The 17,952-nt window shown below is 50.2% G+C and overlaps 1 protein-coding gene across 4 annotated transcripts in view; it reads left to right on the top strand.

Moving 5' to 3' along the window:
- The first annotated feature begins 13,513 nt into the window (after positions 1–13,513).
- Positions 13,514–17,952, top strand: part of LOC122486663 (zinc finger protein 77-like) — an 84,137-nt gene continuing 79,698 nt past the window's right edge. For 3 of the 4 annotated variants that reach the window (XM_043586090.1, XM_043586093.1, XM_043586091.1), the window contains exon 1: positions 13,514–13,639. In XM_043586090.1, the coding sequence (XP_043442025.1) occupies positions 13,637–13,639 (3 nt within the window). In that variant the 5' untranslated portion in view covers positions 13,514–13,636. The remainder of the gene's footprint in view (positions 13,640–17,952) is intronic. The other variant, XM_043586096.1, reaches the window with a different exon arrangement.

The following is a 17,952-nucleotide window of genomic DNA, read 5'->3' on the forward strand; positions in this document are numbered from 1 at the left end:
AGAGAAATGAGGGAGTGTCAGAAAAGATCACCAACTAAAAGAGTACAAATCAGTGGCCTGGGTGGATGTGTGGGAGCTCACAGGAAAATCTAAATGGTGGATATGTGAGAAAGGAAGTCGATCCATCATGGGAGAGCTATGGGAGATGCCTGAATGGCACCAACTCTGATGGAATGAAGCCAAATAACTGATGTTTGGTTTACAGACACTCTTGATCAATGGGCCCAGAAGGCAGGGGACTCTGTTGGGACTTGGTGTCCGCTGGGGCGTCTGGGTGGCTCAGTCAGTTAAGTGACTTCAGCTCAGGTCATGATCTCACGTTTTGTGGGTTTGAGCCCCACGTCGGGCTCTGTGCTGACAGCTCGGAGCCTGGAGCCTGCTTCGGATTCTGTGTCTCCCTCTTTCTCTGCCTCTCCCCTGCTCGTGCTCTGTCTCTCTGTCTCTCTCTCTCTCAAAAATAAATAAACCTGAAAGAAATTAAGAAAGAAAGAAAGAAAGAAAGAAAGAAAAAGAAAGAAAGAAGAAAAGATATCTATGACTTACAGAAATGTGATAAATATTCCTTTGTGAACAATGTGAAGCATTTAACTTTTCTCTCTACCTGAACCCTCCGGAATTCAGAAAAATCTCAGTGAGTATTCCTTCTTTGTGGAAATTATGATTGTTTGCATAAGTTCAATGAGAATCTGTTCTCCTTGTAACAAGACACCATTGGACACATTGGTTATTTCACCAAAGATTTGACAGGAATGTCGGATTTGGGACAGACCTGCAAAGACCCAGAACTAACCAGACAGCTTGAAGGAATTAAGGTGGACTTTGTGGAGCCAATCAACCCCCCTGGAAATACTGGCCCGATGCCTGGCTGACAGAGTTCCCAGCAGCCTTCCCAGGTGAGTAAAGGATATCGCTTCCTGGCAGGTGCAGGAACCTCAGGATATTTGGGGGACCTCAAGAAGAGGGATACACCCAAATCTACAGGTATTTGGCTTGGCTTCTGGCCTAGAGAGGCTTCTAAAAGTTCAATCTAGGTTCCTTATAAAAAGTTCCAGCAAAGTATATTTTAAAAGATGTGTATGATCAATCGCTACTCTTGCTGAGCTTATGTAAATAATTAAAGCAAATTGATTAAAGTTGGACGTGTTTTTCAAATGCATTAGTCTTGATTTGGCTACCTTTGATAAAAACGAGGGTGATTATATGGGGCGCCTGGGTGGCTCAGTCGGTTAGACTTCCGACTTCAGCTCAGGTCATGATCTCACGGCTTGTGAGTTCGAGCCCTGCATCGGGCTCTGTGCTGACATCTCAGAGCCTGGAGCTGGCTTCGGATTCTGTGTCTCCTCTCTCTGCGCCTCCCCTGCTCATGTTCTCTCTCTCTCTCTCTCTCTGCTAAAAATGAATAAATGTTTACATTTTTTTTAACATTTATTTATTTTTGAGACAGAGAGAGACAGAGCACGAGCAGGGGAGGGGCAGAGAGAGAGGGAGACACAGAATGTGAAGCAGGTTCCAGGCTCCCAGCTGTCAGCACAGAGCGCGACGCGGGGCTCGAACTCACAGACCACGAGATCATGACCTGAGCCGAAGTCGGATGCTCAACCGACTGAGCCACCCAAGCGCCCCATGAATAAATGTTTTAAAAAAATGAGGGTGATTATAGAGGAAATGTGTTTCCATAACATGTCTTTGTAAGTATTAGACTTTAAGCATTGAGACTCAAGAAAATTGAATTACTATTTTGCCAAAAGTGTTTCTCAGAATGAGAATTGCCCCAAAACAATAGGGTTAAGCCTCTTTGAGTTACTATGCGGAAAGGCTTTTCTCACTGTGACTCGATCAGTAGAGGAAAACTATTATGCTCTGTGAAGTTATTCACTTCAGGTTAATTCATAACTTTGTAAATGAACAAGCAGGCCATCTCCTCCCTAAACCTGATCTGACAGTTACCAGCAACCTACCCCATATAAATGCAGGAGACATGCTTTATTTAAAGTATTGGAAGTCCCTTTTTTTTTCTTAATGTTTTTTTTATTTTTTATTTTTTATTTTTATTTTTTTATTTTTGAGACAGAGACAGAGCATGAGCAGGGAAGGGGCAGAGAGAGAGGGAGACACAGAAATGGAAGCAGGCTCCAGGCTCTGAGCCATCAGCACAGAGCCCGATGCGGGGCTCGAACTCACAGACCGTGAGGTCATGACCTGAGCTGCAGTCGGACGCTCAACCGACTGAGCCACCCAGGTGCCCCTTGGAAGTCCTTTAAATGGGAAGTCCTGCCTGGGGGGCTCAGTTGTTGAGGGTCCTGATGAGGGAAACCAAGCCAAGAAAAATGTAGTTTAAATGAAATTCCCATCGGTAGATGTCAGAGGCCTGCAGGGTGTAACGCTCCCCAACACGTTGATAGCTGCCCTAATGCCTCAGTGTTTATACTTCCTTAAAAACTAAAAGCAACCTTATCTTGACAATAGCTAAATCTTCAGGGTCCTGTGAGACCCTGCTTTCAGCATCCAGAAATTCCTTGGTGACTTACAACCCCCGCCCTCCACAAATTTGAAAGTATATAATCAGTCACCCCTCACAACCCCAGCGCAGCTCTTTCTGCCCACGGGTCCTAGTCCCTGTGCTTTACTAAAACCACCCTTAGCACCAAAGACATCTCAAGAATTCTTTCTGGGTCGTTTGTTCATGAACCCCACTCCAGATTTCATCAGTAGATTTTATCTACTAAGCTCACTCCCGTCTTTCAGCTCAGGTCATGCTCCCAGGGTCGTGGGACCAAGCCCTGTGTAGGGCTCTGTGCTGAGTCTGGAGCCTGCTTGGGATTCTCTCTCTCCCTCTGCCCCTCTCCCCAGCTCTCTTTCTCTCTCTCTAAAATATAAGTCAATAAAACGTAGCTTCTTTCGCTGTGCAAAAGCTTAAAAAAAAAAAAAAAAAGATTGGGAGTCTAATACAGCAGGAGATTTACTTCCAAAATGGAAGGGCCCCTCCTGGGTCACATCATGTGCTGTGACATTCCTCATGGGCTCATATATCAAGAATTAGACCAGTACGTCCCTCACAGGCATCCAGTGTGCCTGCTAACATGCCTTTTTATTCCTGTGAACTTGTGGAAGATCCATGGCACCAAGATGCCTTCACTGCCGTAAGTTCAAGCTGACAGATGGTCCTGTCTGCGGAAGGAGACTCCCATATGTTATCAACTCTAGCCACAGCTGCCCCTGCCTTTGGTAAGTCCTACACGTACGTGCCCACCTGACCAACGTTGACCCATAGGTAGGGACCTCGCTGCCCCCCTATTTAGCCGAGAAGTTACCGAAGGCCTTCCGCTTTTAGCAACCTTATAGATTGAAGGGTCAACACTGTTTAGAGGGGAGTGGTGAGGAAAGCAAAGGCAAGAGAAATGTAGATAAAATTAAGTGTCCTTACAACGTGCAGCCCATTGACAGATACTTGAGACAGGCAGAATAGGACATTCCTCCGGGAACTGACAGCTGCCTTATGGTTAATGCTTTGCTAGAGGCAAAAGGCAGCCTTAGCTTGACGTGAGCCAGACCTCCAGGATCCTGTCAGTCTTCTTTAACATGTGAAAACGCCTTCGGAAACTTCCTTTATCTCTACCCTCCCCTCCACCAAGATATGTGGTGGCAACCATCCTTGAAACATAGGCCCCCGGATGCACATCTGAAGGGTCTCGGGATTAATGTTTTACTAGACAGTAGTCAGTAATCTTCTCTTACAAGCAGCTAGCCCCTCAAGGTCCTGGAAGCCTTGCTTCCAAATTCCTTTGAGACTTCTGCTATTCCTAACCCCAACTAACCAAAAAGTATGTAACCAGTCGCTGCTCACAATCCCAGCGCAGCTCTTTTTGACCACGGGCCCTGCCCCCTGTGCTTCAGTAAAAACACCTTTTTGCGGTGAAAATGTCTCAAGAATTCTTTCCTGACTTTTTGCTCTCAGACCCCACATCACATCAGTTTAATACTTACGGCTCTTTTCATAAGATTTCTCTGGTGTTTTTGATTCAGTTCAATATTAACTGGGGTGAGATGTACAGAGAGTCATGAGTCCCTCTGCGAAAGTAGCCACCAGGGCGTATTTGATCCTTATCAGAACAAGGCAGACTATAGGTCGGCCTTCTGGTGAACATTTTTCTGATTCTGTCCTTCATCATTTCCTCCCTGGCCAATCTTCGGTCCTTAAATCTTTAAGGTTGTTGAAAGGTGAAGTGCTCACCTTCTGTAACTTCTTCAAACTGACAGGTGGCGAGAGGAAGAGGAAGGAGGGAGGAGGGGAGGGAAAGGGGGGGGAGGGGAGGGAGTGGGTGGGGGGAGGTGTTCCCACCTGTGGACTGAAATTGGTCACTATGTGTCCCAACAAGTCACTATTACAGAAAGCCATTGCTGTAGAGTCCAGAGTAGACACAGTAATAAGGATCAAGGAGTCAGGAACTGTGATCGTGAATCTCGACCACAGGAGAAAACACAGAGAAAGAGACAACATATTAGGATTGACATTATGATAAAAATAGGAAGTGTGATAAGAAGATGCTTTGGTGGGGGACTATAATCCACCCCGCCCAGGAATGTAACCAATGGTTAACAGACTATGTAGGGTCCTTAAGAGCACCCATTGAATTGTTTATGTCACTATCCTGTTACATTTTTGTTATAATCTGGAGTGCAAATGCAACGTTCTGCTGAAAAATGCCCCATCTTCCTCCTTGTGTTCTGTTAAGACATCTACTGTCTTTCTATTTTATAGAATTGCTTTACGCGTTCGGGTGACGTTAGTGTTTAATAGGGTTGTGCTATTTTGAGGGTCATTTAAGGCCTTAATGGTGTATTTATAAAGGGCCCCCGTGAGCCATACGACCCCTTCCAGACCTCCTGATGAAAGAAACATTGGTGTCAGATGGTCATACCTTTGGAACAGGGAGCTTGTCCGTCGTTGTTATGAGCCCATCTGTGGCTTGGCATATTCAGTTAAAATTCTGATAGTTTGATGATGATAAGACAAAGGCCTCTTAGGACCTGCAGAGTCCCAAGTAACATTTACCACGGGCCAGAAAGAAACATTCTTTTCAGGGATAGAAATATTCCTCTATGTGCTGGTGTTGGGGTGATGTATTATACTGGCTATGTATTGATACAAATAATGCTAATCTGTACCCTGTAATGGAGAAACCCACCAGGCTCAGCATCACGTTGTGCACATTGTAAAAAAAAAAGAGTTGGCATCTAGGTACCGTGTGTACATCTGCTAAAACTTTGGATACTTTAGCAGAGTCATCTGGGATAAATACACAACATTTAGTCTCAACGTTAGCATGATAGCTTTTTTCTTTGACTCGCAGCCAGGATTAGGTTTTGGAGGGCCACTTTTTGAATCTGTGGGCGACTGCAGGTTGGGCCTGGTTAAAGGTGGCCACCGTATGCTTGGCTAAAGCTTCTACTTGTAATGTTACATCACAGAGGCAGCTCCCAGAACAAATAGGGCTAAAACAATTAAGAAGCCCCCTCTGCCCGATGTCTGGTCTTAACAATATCCTAATTACAAGGAATCATTGGCAAGTGGGAGATGAGTTGTCCCAGGAGATAAGGGCGTCCCCAAGTGTATTGTCCAATCCAGTCATAAGGAGAGTGGGGCCATCCATTAACTCCATAAGTCCATAGTTAATCCCCATGGAGTGGTTTACGCTCTGACTTTTAAGGAGCAGTTTTGACATCCCAGCCGCATAGAATTGATCGAGGTGAGAGCTGAGTTATATAGTTGTTGGGGAGTTCATCCCATTGTCCAGTTGGTTAAATAATCATATGCCTTTGGGTCCTTTTATTATCCCCACAGAGTAACAAGCAGGAAGATTGCGTCCATATGAACAAGTATGGCAGTCCCTCTGAAGTTCGCCTCAAGTTGTGTAGCTTAGGCAAATGTTTAAAGACAATTGAAAACTAGAATCTAACATCCAGAAGGATGTGTTGTTGCAAAATAATTTTTCTGTCACAATTCACCCTTATTCCCAGGGATAGCCAAATCAAAACGAATTCGTTTATGAAACAAGTCCAGTTTTAACAAACTTGACCTAATTACTTACAAAAGCTCAGCAAGAATAGTGATTGTTCATATAGATCCTTTATTTTTTGCCTTGTTTTTTTAAATGTTTATCTATTTTTTTAAATTTAAATTCAAGTTAGTTAACCTGCAGTGTAGACTTGGCTTCAGGAGTAGGACCCAGTGATTCAGCTCTTACGTATGACGCCCAGTGCTCATCCCAAATGAACCCTCCTTAATGCCCCTTACCCATTTAGCCCATCCCCCACACTCCTCCCTCCAGCAACCTCAGTTTGTTCTCTGTGTTTAAGAGTCTCTTATGGTTTTCCTCTCTCCCTGTTTTTATCTTATTTTTCCTTCCCTTCCCCTCTGTTCAGCTGTTGTGTTTCTCAAATTCCACATATGAGTGAAATCATATGATCTCTGTCTTTCTCTGATTTATTTTGCTTAGCCTAATGCCGTTCAGTTCCATCCACGTTGTTGCAAATGGCAAGATTTCATTCTTCTTCATCGCTGAGTAGTATTCCATTGTGTGTGTGTGTGTGTGTGTGTGTGTGTGTGTGCGCACACACACCACGTCTTCTTTGTCCATTTATCAGTCAATGGATGTTTGGGCTGTTTCCATAGTTTGGCTACTGTTGATATCTATTTTTGAGAGAGAGAGAGAGAGAGAGAGAGAGAGAGAGAGAGCACAGCAGGGGAGGGGCAGAGAGAGAGACAGAGGATCCAAAGCAGTCTCTTTGCTGACCGCAGAGAGCCAGACGTGGGGCTCAAACTCACAAACTCACAAACTGAGAACAGATTCTTACTGAACTTATGCAAGTAATTATAATTGCCATGAAAGCAAAAATACTCGCTGAGTTTCTGAATTCTGGATGGTTCCGGGAGGGAGAAAAGCGAAATGATTCAGTATGTTCAAAAAGGGATATTTTATCATTTCCCTCATTTTATTGGGTCCTATGTCATTAGTTTTTGTTCTGTTTGAATGCAGCTTTTTCTGTTAATTCTGGAAGTTCTTATTCAGCTTGGTTTTATGATTTTAAAGATAGCAAAACCTATGTTTGTCAAAAGTCCTTTTTATGAATATCATTGACGATGAAACACGTTTTGTGAGGATTTCAGAACAAGAACTAACATGATTTACCAAAGAAAAGAAAACGGGGCAAAACAACCCACCAACTCAGAAATGGCCATGGTCAAAGATCTGATAGGAGAGCTCATTATAATGCCAATGTCAAGGAAAATCTGGTTATTTCCATGACACACGATATCTCAATAATTCAAGTAATGAGTTTCCACCAGGACATAGTAAAACTTGAGGAATTTCATAAGTTTTCTAGAATAGTTACAGCATCTGCCCATTCAGTACGACGTAAGGCTTATCATCACTGGCTTGACAGGGCTTTCCAATTAGCATACAAAATAGACAAGACTAATTAACTTTCCCATTTAAATCTTGGAAAGTTTGTTAGAAACCTCAGGAAATTTTATTTTCTAATTTTTTAAATGTTCTTTTATTTTTGAAGGAAAGAGACACAGAGTGTGAGGGAGGGAGGGGCAGACGGAGAGGGAGACACAGAATCCGAGGCAGGCTCCAGGCTCTGAGCTGTCAGCAGAGAGCCCCAGGCAGGGCTGGAACCCACGAACCACGAGATCACGACCTGAGCTGAAGTCAGACGCTTAACCGACGGAGCCACTCAGCCGCCCCAGAAACCTCAGAAAATTTTAAGGCACAAGCCTGAAATAGGGTTCCATATCATAATAAATTTAATATTTCTGTTTAACCAAGGTGGCAGTAGGGTTCTGCAGGAAGCCATATAATTGTTGGCAAAACTTAGCTGCTTTAACATTGAGAAGTTTTTAACTTTGTTAAGTAATCAAACACCTGATAAAGACAAAACTTAGAAGCTTTCGTTTTCTGGGCAGATAGAAGAGAAAAAAAAAATAACAACCTTTGTTTGTACTTTCTTATCAAGAGTGGACCAACAATCCAAGAAAACTTTGTCGTTTTAACAGAGAGAAAAGCTGAATTTCAATTTTATACCAGTATACTTTTTTTTTTTTAATTAAAAATTTTTTGGGGGGGGGCCACCTGGCTGGCTCAGTCGGTTAACTGTCCATCTTTGGCTCAGGTCATGATCTCACGGTCCATGGGTTCGAGCCCCGCATCGGGCTCTGTGCTGACAGCTTGGAGCCTGTTTCGGATTCTGTGTCTCCCTCTCTCTCTCTGCCCCTCACTCATGCTCTGTCTCTCTCTGCCTCTTAAAAATAAATAAACATTATTTTTAATGTGAGTGTGAGGAGACGAGAGGCAGAGAGAGAGGGGAGACACAGAATCCGAAACAGGCTCCAGGCTCTGAGCTGTCAGCACAGAGCGCGACCTGGGGCTCAAACCCACAAACTAGGAGATCATGACTTGACCAAAGTCAGCCGCTTAACTGACTGAGCCGCCCAGGCGCCCCTAACTCTCTGGTTTTTCTAGGTCACGGTGCCTTCCGTTCTCAGGAAGTAGGCCCCAAGTCATGTTCTTGTCTAGCCTGACCACAATCCACATCCTGGATGAGCTCGGGACAGAGCCCCTTGAAAACCTGTCACCTCCTGCTCTACCCTGCCCAGGATCCACCCCTTCCCCCACCCTCCACGGTGGACACAGCTACAACCTTCTCATGCCCTAAAAAACCCTTAAAAGGCCCAGCCTGCCAGGAACCAGGGCCGACATTTCTCTAGATGTCTGGTCCCTCTCCTCCCTTGGAGACAGAATCAGCTCCATCCTGCTTGTGGCTCTGCTCTCTCTGCACATCCTCACTGCCTGTGTCACCGGCCAACCACACACGGCTAGCATGGCCTTCTATGTTTCAAAGTCCTTTAGGACCACGTTCAGACAGTGATCTCAAATAAATTTCTTTCCAGTGTGAAATGTCCACTTGAAATTTTTTTTTTAATGTTTATTTTTGAGAGAGAGAGAGAGACAGCAAGGGAGGGTCAGAGAGAGAGGGAGACACAGAATCCGAAGCAGGCTCCAGGCTCTGAGCTGTCAGCACAGAGCCCGACATGGGGCTCGAACCCATGAAACGGTGAGATCATGACCTGAGCCGAAGTCGGACGCTCAACTGACTGAGCCACCTAGGTACCCTGTAAAAATTTTTAAGTACATGTCACATCTGTGGTTGTTTGAAGAGTTCCGGCTTCTGGGCCTGGGTTCTGTTAAAAATAAGACCACAAGTCCAAAATGGAATCACTTGCTAAGCTCCTTGTCACCAGACCAAGAGTTAACTTAATTGCAGTTTCGGCCTCTCCCAGAAATGGAATCTTAAACCAGTCAATCAGGAACGACCTGGTCAGCACTAGTGAGGTCGTGGGGCTGCTAGACCCCTGCCCTCCCGGAAGGAAAGGTGACCTCCCACCATCCGTCCACTTTTTGTCTAATAGAACTTCCTGTCCCCACTCCTCCTGCCTGTGAGCCTTTCATTTTGTGCAGCTCCTCCGAGCTCCCTTGTACCCGCGAGATGGCATGCTGCCCGATTCATGAATCATTGAATAAAGCCAACAAAGATCTTAAAAATGAATTCAGTTGAGTTTTGCTTTTTAAACAGTTCCAACTTGCCGTGAGCACCAAGCTCTCAGGAAGCTGTGGGTTTCCTGATTTAAAGTGCATGTATGTCCAAAAAAACAAAAAACAGAAAACAAAAACTTGGATGTGTCATAAGGACGAACTTGACTTAAGTAGGAACAAAATGAGCCCAGAAGTCTGCAAAGGTCTCGAATCAGACAGAAAGGGGCTTTTCTTTTCCAGGTAGGAAGGGGAAAGTGCACTGATGAGGACAGACCGGAGGACAGCAGGACCAGCGGGGTGGGGACAGGGCAGGGCGCCCTGTAGTCAACTTGTTCTCAGGAGAAACAGACCAGGAGCTGGTTCTCAGTCCCGGTGTTTGCTCAGTCCTGGGGGTGGCCCAAACTTTGGGGCCTGAATGGAGAGAACCTGACAACCAAGGGGCAAGAAATGAGATGTGGGGAACCCTTGGTCAAACCCCAGACGCTGCGGAGGGCAGGGCTGGGCCTCAGGGTGTCCAAGGTCACATGTCAAAACAGCTGGGTCACTGTTGAATGTCTTTGTTCCTAGAGGAAAGACACAGAGCCACCAGGACCTCGTCCCCAGGCTGACCCCTGACCCCTGAAGTCTCCAGACCCTCCTGTCCCGTCCAGGCCTGTCCCCTCTTGTCCCAGCTCTGGACAAGGGGGCGCTCCACAGGGACACTGAGTCAGGACTTCTGGTCCAGGAGGGGGATGTAAGTGGTTTCTGCCTCTGCGTCCTCGGCAGCAGGGTCCCGTTGCAGGAAGGCGGCCGGGCAGGGGAGGCTGGGGCCAGAACCCGAGTTCACGCGGGCTCAGCCATGTGCCTATCACGCAGGACCCACGAAGCACTCTCCAGTCAAGTTGGCCAGGCATGGAGAGCCAGGAGCCCTGACCAAACCCAGTGCCAGTGCTGGGGCGCTGCCCAGTGGGCGGATGTGGGGGCAACTTCCGAAGCTCTGTTGGGTCCCAGGTTCTGGGAGGGGAGTGCAGATCGTTCAGGGTGCGGGGAGCTACAGCATCATCCAAGGGGGAGGTCTCCTAGCCTCGTGGACGTGGCTCTGTGCACCTGTCCTTGGGGCCCCAGGTGTCGCCACCATGTTACCCTCACCTGGTAGGACCAGGGAGACTGGGAGGGGCTGGTTCCCACTTAAGCGGGCTGGACGTGGCCGCAGCCTGGGTCTCCCAGGACTGTAGGGGTCCCCACCACAGTTTATGCCCCTGGCCGTGGGCTGGGGTCCCGATATCCCGTCCATCCCCTCTTTCCACAGGGGTCTGCACTCCAGTCCTTGGCCGGGTGGCATCTGAGGGAGGACCAAGGGCAGCAGGCACTGCCGGGAGAGGCTTGGGGGAGCAGTGGAAAGACCTGCCATAACTGAGGCTGGAGGGAAGGGAGGGAGACTCAGGAGACAGACCAATGTAAAGCCCTTTTGGTCTGAGGCTGACCCTTAACCGAAAAGTCATCAGGTCATAAGAAGAGTCACATGATCTGACTCATGAGAAACCACAAGACCCTGCTCCCTCCAGCAGTAAAAGCCACAAAGGCTGGACATGCTGAAAATTGCCCGCTGTGGGTAGTTCCACAACCTTAAGACAAAGGAAAAACTCACCTCAATGATGAACCCAGAGTTAACGAGTAAGTCCTTTTCTGTACGGTTAGCTAATTAAAATAAAATGAAATAAAACAAACTTATAAAACCTTTGGTTAGAGGCAAGGGAGGGTTGTCTTCTGGGTCATCTGGGAGGAGAGGCCATCATTGTGTGAAGGATCTCCTTTCTTACTTCTATCCTTAGTGAATCTTTGTCCCTTTCCTTAAATGGCTTGCCCTTGAATTTCTTGTGCATAAGCCAAGATCCCTCTCAGGGCCTTGCTGCTCTGCCATCATAACTGAACCCACGACCTTTTCGCCACTGGCAGCGAAGCTGATCACGGAGTCTTGGAGCATGCAGCCAGGACGCCTGTTTTTAAGAGCCAAGCCGCCCGATAGGAAGCTGGCTCAAGTCTGTCTCCCACAACTGACAGTAGAGTCAATCTTTGTGCATCAAAGGACACTATCAAGGGAGTGAAAAGACACCCGCAAAAATGGGAGAACATTTTTACATCACTTATGCGATAAGACTTTATTAACTGGAATACACAGACGGCCCTTATATCTGCAACACAGAGCGTGAAAAAACCTGGTTAAAAGTGAGCAAAACCTTGAACAGCAATTTCTCTCAAGATGACGCACAAATGTCTAATAGACACATGAAACGATCCTCCCATCAGGACGATGCGAGTCAGAACCACGATGAGATGCCACTTCCCACTCACGAGGACGGCTAGGAGCCAGAATCCAGAAAGAAGCGGCGGCCAGGATGTGGATGGAGAAAGGGGAACCCTGTGCTTGGCTGGTGGGAGTGTCAGGGCAGCTGACGTGGAAAACGTTTGGTGGTTCCTCAAGAAGTGAAACACAGAACGGCAGTGTGACCCAAGTGTTCCAGGCCTACGTAAACGGAAACAGACACTCAGATGTGTGCACACGAATGCCAGGTGCAAAACTGTGCGTTCCCCCAAAAGAGGGAAACGTCCCAAGTGTCCCCGGTGTGTGGATGGATGAACCGGGTGCGGCATAGACACAGGACGGACGGTGATTCAGCCCCAGAGAGGAATGAAGGACAGACACATCATGCACGTGAACGTATGGTGACAGTGTTATACCACGTGGAAGACACCAGCCACACCAGGCCACATGGTGTGAGTCACTTACATTAAATAGGCAGAGTGGGCAAATCCGCAGAGACGCGAAGTATTTCAACAGTGCCCAGGCTGGCTATTCCTGGCTATTGTGGCCTTTAAATTTGTTTAGGAAAATGGAGATATAAGTCGCATACCATGGGACTCACACATGTTTTTAAATGTTTATTTATTTTGAGAGAGGGAGCAGGGGTAGGGGCAGGGAGAGATGGGGACAGATCTGAAACGGACAATACACTGACAGCAGTAAGCCCAATACTGGGCTCCAACTCACTAACCAGGAGCTCGTGACCTGAGCTGAAGTCCTTGGCTCAAGCGACTGAGTTGCCCAGGTGCTCCTGTGCTCACACGTTTAAGAGTAAAACTCAGGGTTCCCCCTCCCCTCCCCTCCCCTCCCTCCCCTCCCAGTCCCCAGGGGACTGTAGCCTGTTCCCAGAGCTGTCCCACATCAACATTCCACATCCACAGGGACTGATTACAAACTGGATCTGCCGTGACTTTCCTTGCAGAATATAGCGCACACCTGAGTATTGTAACGTGTCACGCCTGTGGCTGTGCCCGGCTGGGCACACAGGTAATGAAGCCACGTCCCCCTGGGGCTGAGGACCCAGGGCTTGTTTGGTCGACTTGAGGCCAGAGAGGTAGGGGTGGGGCCGGAGGGCGGGGCCTTGCGGTGTCCAAGGGTCAGGTCAAAATCTCGGGGGAACGTGGCTTCCTTACGGTGACGTCACCGGTCAGTGAGCAGTTCCACAACACAGGGGACAGGTGCACCGTTATGCCGTATGGGCCACGGACTGAAGGGTCACCGGGCCCTTCTATTCTGTCACATCCGGATCCGACGCCGCGTAAGGGAGGCTCCGCGGGGAAACTGAGTCAGATCCTCAGACAGAAGGAGGAGGAAGGAGACAGGCGGCTCAGTCCGCCCGGAGCGCATTCTACTGAGAGCCCACCTCGGGCCGGGGGATCGGACACGTGTGTACCGCCAGCCTGTCACTCAGGGGCAGGGGGCGGGCCTGGGAGGGGGAGGAAATCAGCCGCAGGACCAATATCCAATCAGATTCGGGGAGAGTTATCTTCGGAACCCATCCAATCAGGTCGCAGGGACTGAAGGATCGCCCAATCAGGGCCCGGGACCTGTACACCACCCAATCAGGCCCGAGCGAGAGCCCGGTGGGTGTGGCTCTCCGCCGGGGCGGCTGGCGCAGTCGGATCCTGCGCTGCCACGGTCGTGGGGGTGCGCGGCATAGGAGGACACCCCGAGGGCGCGGAGCGGGGACCCCGAGATGGTGAGTGCGCGGGCCGGAGGGGCGGATGGGACCAGCCCGAACTAGGTGGAAGCGGCCGCGGCGGGGTGTCCCCGTCCCCAGGGGTCCGCACCTGGGTCCTGGGCGGATGGAACTGGGAAGGGAGGCTGGGGGAGGGCAGGGGGAGGCCTGGGATTCGGGGAGCGTGTGCGACGACCTGACTAAGCAGGAGTTTGCTCCTAGGTGGAGGACAGGTAGAGACTGTCCGGGTGAGTTGTCTCGTAAAGGAAACTATTTGCAGCCATAAGGAGGCCGCAGGGAATAGCTTCCGAATCCGCGACTCCCCGGGGCGGGGGGGTCTTTTTTGGAGGGTGAGGATGAATATTCAGAAAGGGGAGCTTTGTCGGGGGCGGTCTAGGCGGGCGTGAGGTCGCTCGGGCCGAGCTGGAAGACGTGCCCAGAAAGCACGCGTGCAGTGTGACGGTCACGGAGCCAGAGCTGCTCGCGGGGGCTGAGACTTGGACGTTGGAATCCAGCGGAGGTAAGTGTGGGACGTGGGGCCGGGGCTGAGCGCGCGCTGAGGGAGCAGGTGCACGCGCATGGGGTCCTGGGCTGCGATCTCGGGTAAGAAATGCAGGGTTTTCTCACTTTGGAAACGGCGCGGAGAGTTCCACGGGTTTGGCTGTTTCCTGGCCTGGTGCAGACTGTCAGTCTTTGCTTCCACGCTGTTCCCTTCAAGTCGTAAATGGCTGAGATTGGTTTTCTGTTTTTCCATTTCTTTGTGATTCTGACCCGGACCAGGAAGTTCTGCAAGGGGTGTGCTGGGCAATTAGAGCCGGAGAGGCGTAGATCACGGAATGGAGCGGGGGTCCTAAAACGATTATTTTTCTGGGCACCCCCTAAACCCGCTGAGCTTCCAGGGGGACCCAAGGTGGACCTGTCACCCAACCAACCTGAGTTCTCTGCTTGGTGAGTCAGAAACTGCTCCACACTGAGCAGTCCCAGGAAGAAAACTTTATTAGCAGCAGATACAGAGATCAGTAGATCACAGGAAATAACTTCCAAAGCCCTGACTCCCCGGAGGGAGGGTGGATGGGCTCTTCTGGTTTAGGGCTGGATGGATATTTCCATGGGGAAGCCTCCTCGTCCTGTGTGGGGTGGGAGGAGGGGTGATGGAGGTGGGCCTTAGGGCCGCAGGCCTGTCCCCAGGAAGTAAGTCATGTACAGGAGGCTGTGCTCCTCCCCCAGTGGAGACTTCAGTGTGATAATGAGGTAAAGGTAATTGGTGGTCATTCCAGAGGTCCCTCCAGGTCCCTCTGCACAGACAGGAATCCTGGGGCTTCTCAAACTGGTTGGGGAGGTTGGGGCTCTGGAGGTCTGGTGAGGGCAGTCGATCTGCGATCTGCTCCAGGGGCAGGTTCCTGTCATTTGCCTGAGTTAAAGAGGACAGCTGGAAAGGACAGCTTAGGGAAACGTGGGGCAAAGGTCTGTGAGTACAACCACATGGGCTTGGGGTCTAGCTGGTGACAGACCTGACAGATGACCTCAAATCTGCACCTGGCTGAGGACAGTTTATTACAATCGGTTTCCAACAGGGACCTGCTCCCATCTCAGGGACCCTCCAGTGAAACAGAACCCGGCTTGGCTGTTCTGCGAGAGGGGGATGGGCAGGAAGGCTCAGTGTCAGGATCTGGCCCCTGTGGTGGAGGAAGGCCTCATTGGCTCACGTCCCCAGGGCCTTGTTCCTCAGCTCAGCGGATGCTCAGCGTGTGGGCCACCTGCAGTTCAGGGGCCTGTGGGGAGCACAGCGGCCTGGGCAAAGTTTGGGTAGGAAAGGGGAGGTCATGGACAGTTGGTCAAACCAGTGTCAAAAGAAAAATCCAAGTTGAGTAAGGAGAGTCCTGTACTGAGAACAATGACTGCAAAGAAGGGGGAGGGGACTGTTGCATTAGGGGCAGGGGCCGTGCAGGGGGGTAGGAGGGCTGTTGCACTAGGGACACGGGCTGTCCAGGGGGGCGGGGAGGGGCTATTGCATTAGGTGCAGGGGCTGAGAACAGAGTGGGGGGCAGTTGCATTAGGGGCAGGGGCTGTGCAGGGGGAAGGGAAGGCTGTTGCGTTAGGATCAGGGGCCATGCAGGGCATGGGGGGGCTGTTGCACTAGGGGCGGGGGCTGTGCAGGGGGAAGGGGGAGCAGTTGCATTAGGGGCAGAGGGGCAGGGGAGGCTGTCGTATTAGGGGCAGGGGACGTGCAGGGGAGCGGGGGAGGCAGTTGCATTAGGGGCAGGGGCTGTGCAGGGGAAGGGGGAGCAGTTGCATTAGGGGCAGAGGGGCAGGGGAGGCTGTCGCATTAGGGGCAGGGGACGTGCAGGGGAGCGGGGGAGGCAGTTGCATTAGGGGCAGGGGCTGTGCAGGGGGGAGGAGGACTGTAGTATCAGGGGCAGGGGCCATGCAGGGGATCGGGGGGCAGTTGCATTTGGGGCAGGGGCTACATCGACACTGTGAGCCTAAGACCTGCGAGTGTCTCAAGAGTCGTGCAGAAGGGAGGAGAGGAGGAAAGAAACCAGGCGTGAGCAGGTGTGGTGCTGACGTTGGGGTTCCCTGAGGCCAGCCTGTCCCCCTGTCCCCAGGAGGGGCTGTGTGTGGCTCAGGCTGAGAGCAGGCCCACGTTCAGGGGTCTGGAGGAAGGAGAGAAGCCAAAGCAAAGTGGGACCAGCCAGCATTTTGTGCCCCTTGGTCACGGGGACAAGCAGCTGAGCTGATCGCAGATGAGGCACGAAGTGTGGGTGTGGGGGGTCTGCGCGTGGCCCTGTCATGGGTGAGCCAGGGGGACTTCCTGTCAGTCTTCTCTCTCTCTCTCTTTTTATATTTATTTTATTTATTTTGAGGCAGAGGGTGTGAGCAGAGGGAGGGGCGGAGAGACAGGGACAGAGAATCCCAAGCAGGCTCTGAACCCTCAGCTCAGAGCTTGATGTGGGGCTCGAACCCACCAACCATGACATCACCACCTTAACCAAAATCAAGACTCACATGATTTAACACTTAACCAACTGAACCACCCAGGAGCACAGGGCTCAGGTAGGCGTCTGCAGGTCACCTGTCACCTGTGAGCAGCGCTGTCCCTGTCCAGCTCAGCACGGATGGCTCTGTCCTCCGCCAGCCTCGCGTTGAGCAGGTGTAAAATGCCCGAGTTCTTTCTGCCTCCTTTCTTCCTCGGGTTACTGGGGGCTTTATCCAGAGAGCGTCCCCTGGGGAAAGGTGTCTCAGGACAGAACTGTCCTTCTCCATGAGGGTTGGGGGGGGGGGTCTGCAGGGGGCTCCACACCTTCATGCCAGGTGGGTGGAGTCATGGATCAGGGGATTCATCCCAGGCACCTGGGTTGCTCAGTTGGTTGAGCAGCTGACTTCCCCTCAGGTCGTGATCTCCGGGTTTGTGAGGTCAAGGCCAGGCTTCACATCCAGCTCAATTCTGTCAGACTGTCAGTGGAGAATCCCTTTTCTCTCCCCCTCTCTCTGCCCCTTCCCTGCTTGTGCTGTCCCAAAAATATTAAAAAAAAAAAAAAAAAAGATTCATCCAAATGCTAGCGACGGTTCCATGCAGGGTCCAGGGTTGTAAAACTGTGATCCTGATCTGTCTCACATATTGTAGCTCATGAGTAAGTTATATGTTAGTAGGAAACGCGGGTGCAGAGTCTGAACCACACATCAGTGCTGGGTCCTGTCCCTTCTGGCTTCCTGTTTTCTAGTTCGCGGGTGTGACATGGGGTCTCCTGGACGTCGCACGTTGGTTTATCTGATTCCTCCAGGGCTGAGCATTTCTCACGTGGAAACATTTCCAGCGTGTTGTCTCCTGTATCTCACGGGTCTGCTTCCTGATGATCTGTTTCCTTCACGTCCTGGGGACATTTGTCTGTTTCATTTCTACGTGTTGTGTTTTGTCCAGGTCAGGGTGTGTCACTTCTCTGTGCTGTCTGCGTGGATGGACCCTTCACGTTGTTAGTAGACTTGTCCTTCCCCGTCTCTTCCTGTGTAGACGACCGTCTTTTGTTCTGTGGGAAAACTCCTCCATCGCTCAGGTCTGATCACACGTGCTGGAACTTTTCTGTCCGTGTGTTCCTCTTGTTTCCAGTTAAATCCACCAGACTCGGTTATTGTCCGTGAATCTGATGATCCCTTTTACCCCTTAGATAACCAGCCTTCCCTGGCCCCATGTGTCCAAGTGTCCCCATCTCTGCTGATGCCCTGTGGCACCTGCTGAGCGTATACCCACTTGCTAGAGTCAGGGGCGCCTGTCTCTGCATTTCTTTGTCAATCAGGCTGTTCATCCGTCTGTCTGTTACTGCCTCGTGTTCTAGTTG

The sequence above is a fragment of the Prionailurus bengalensis genome, chromosome A2, assembly GCF_016509475.1.
Source record: "Prionailurus bengalensis isolate Pbe53 chromosome A2, Fcat_Pben_1.1_paternal_pri, whole genome shotgun sequence".
In the NCBI taxonomy this organism is placed as follows: Eukaryota; Metazoa; Chordata; class Mammalia; order Carnivora; family Felidae; genus Prionailurus; species Prionailurus bengalensis.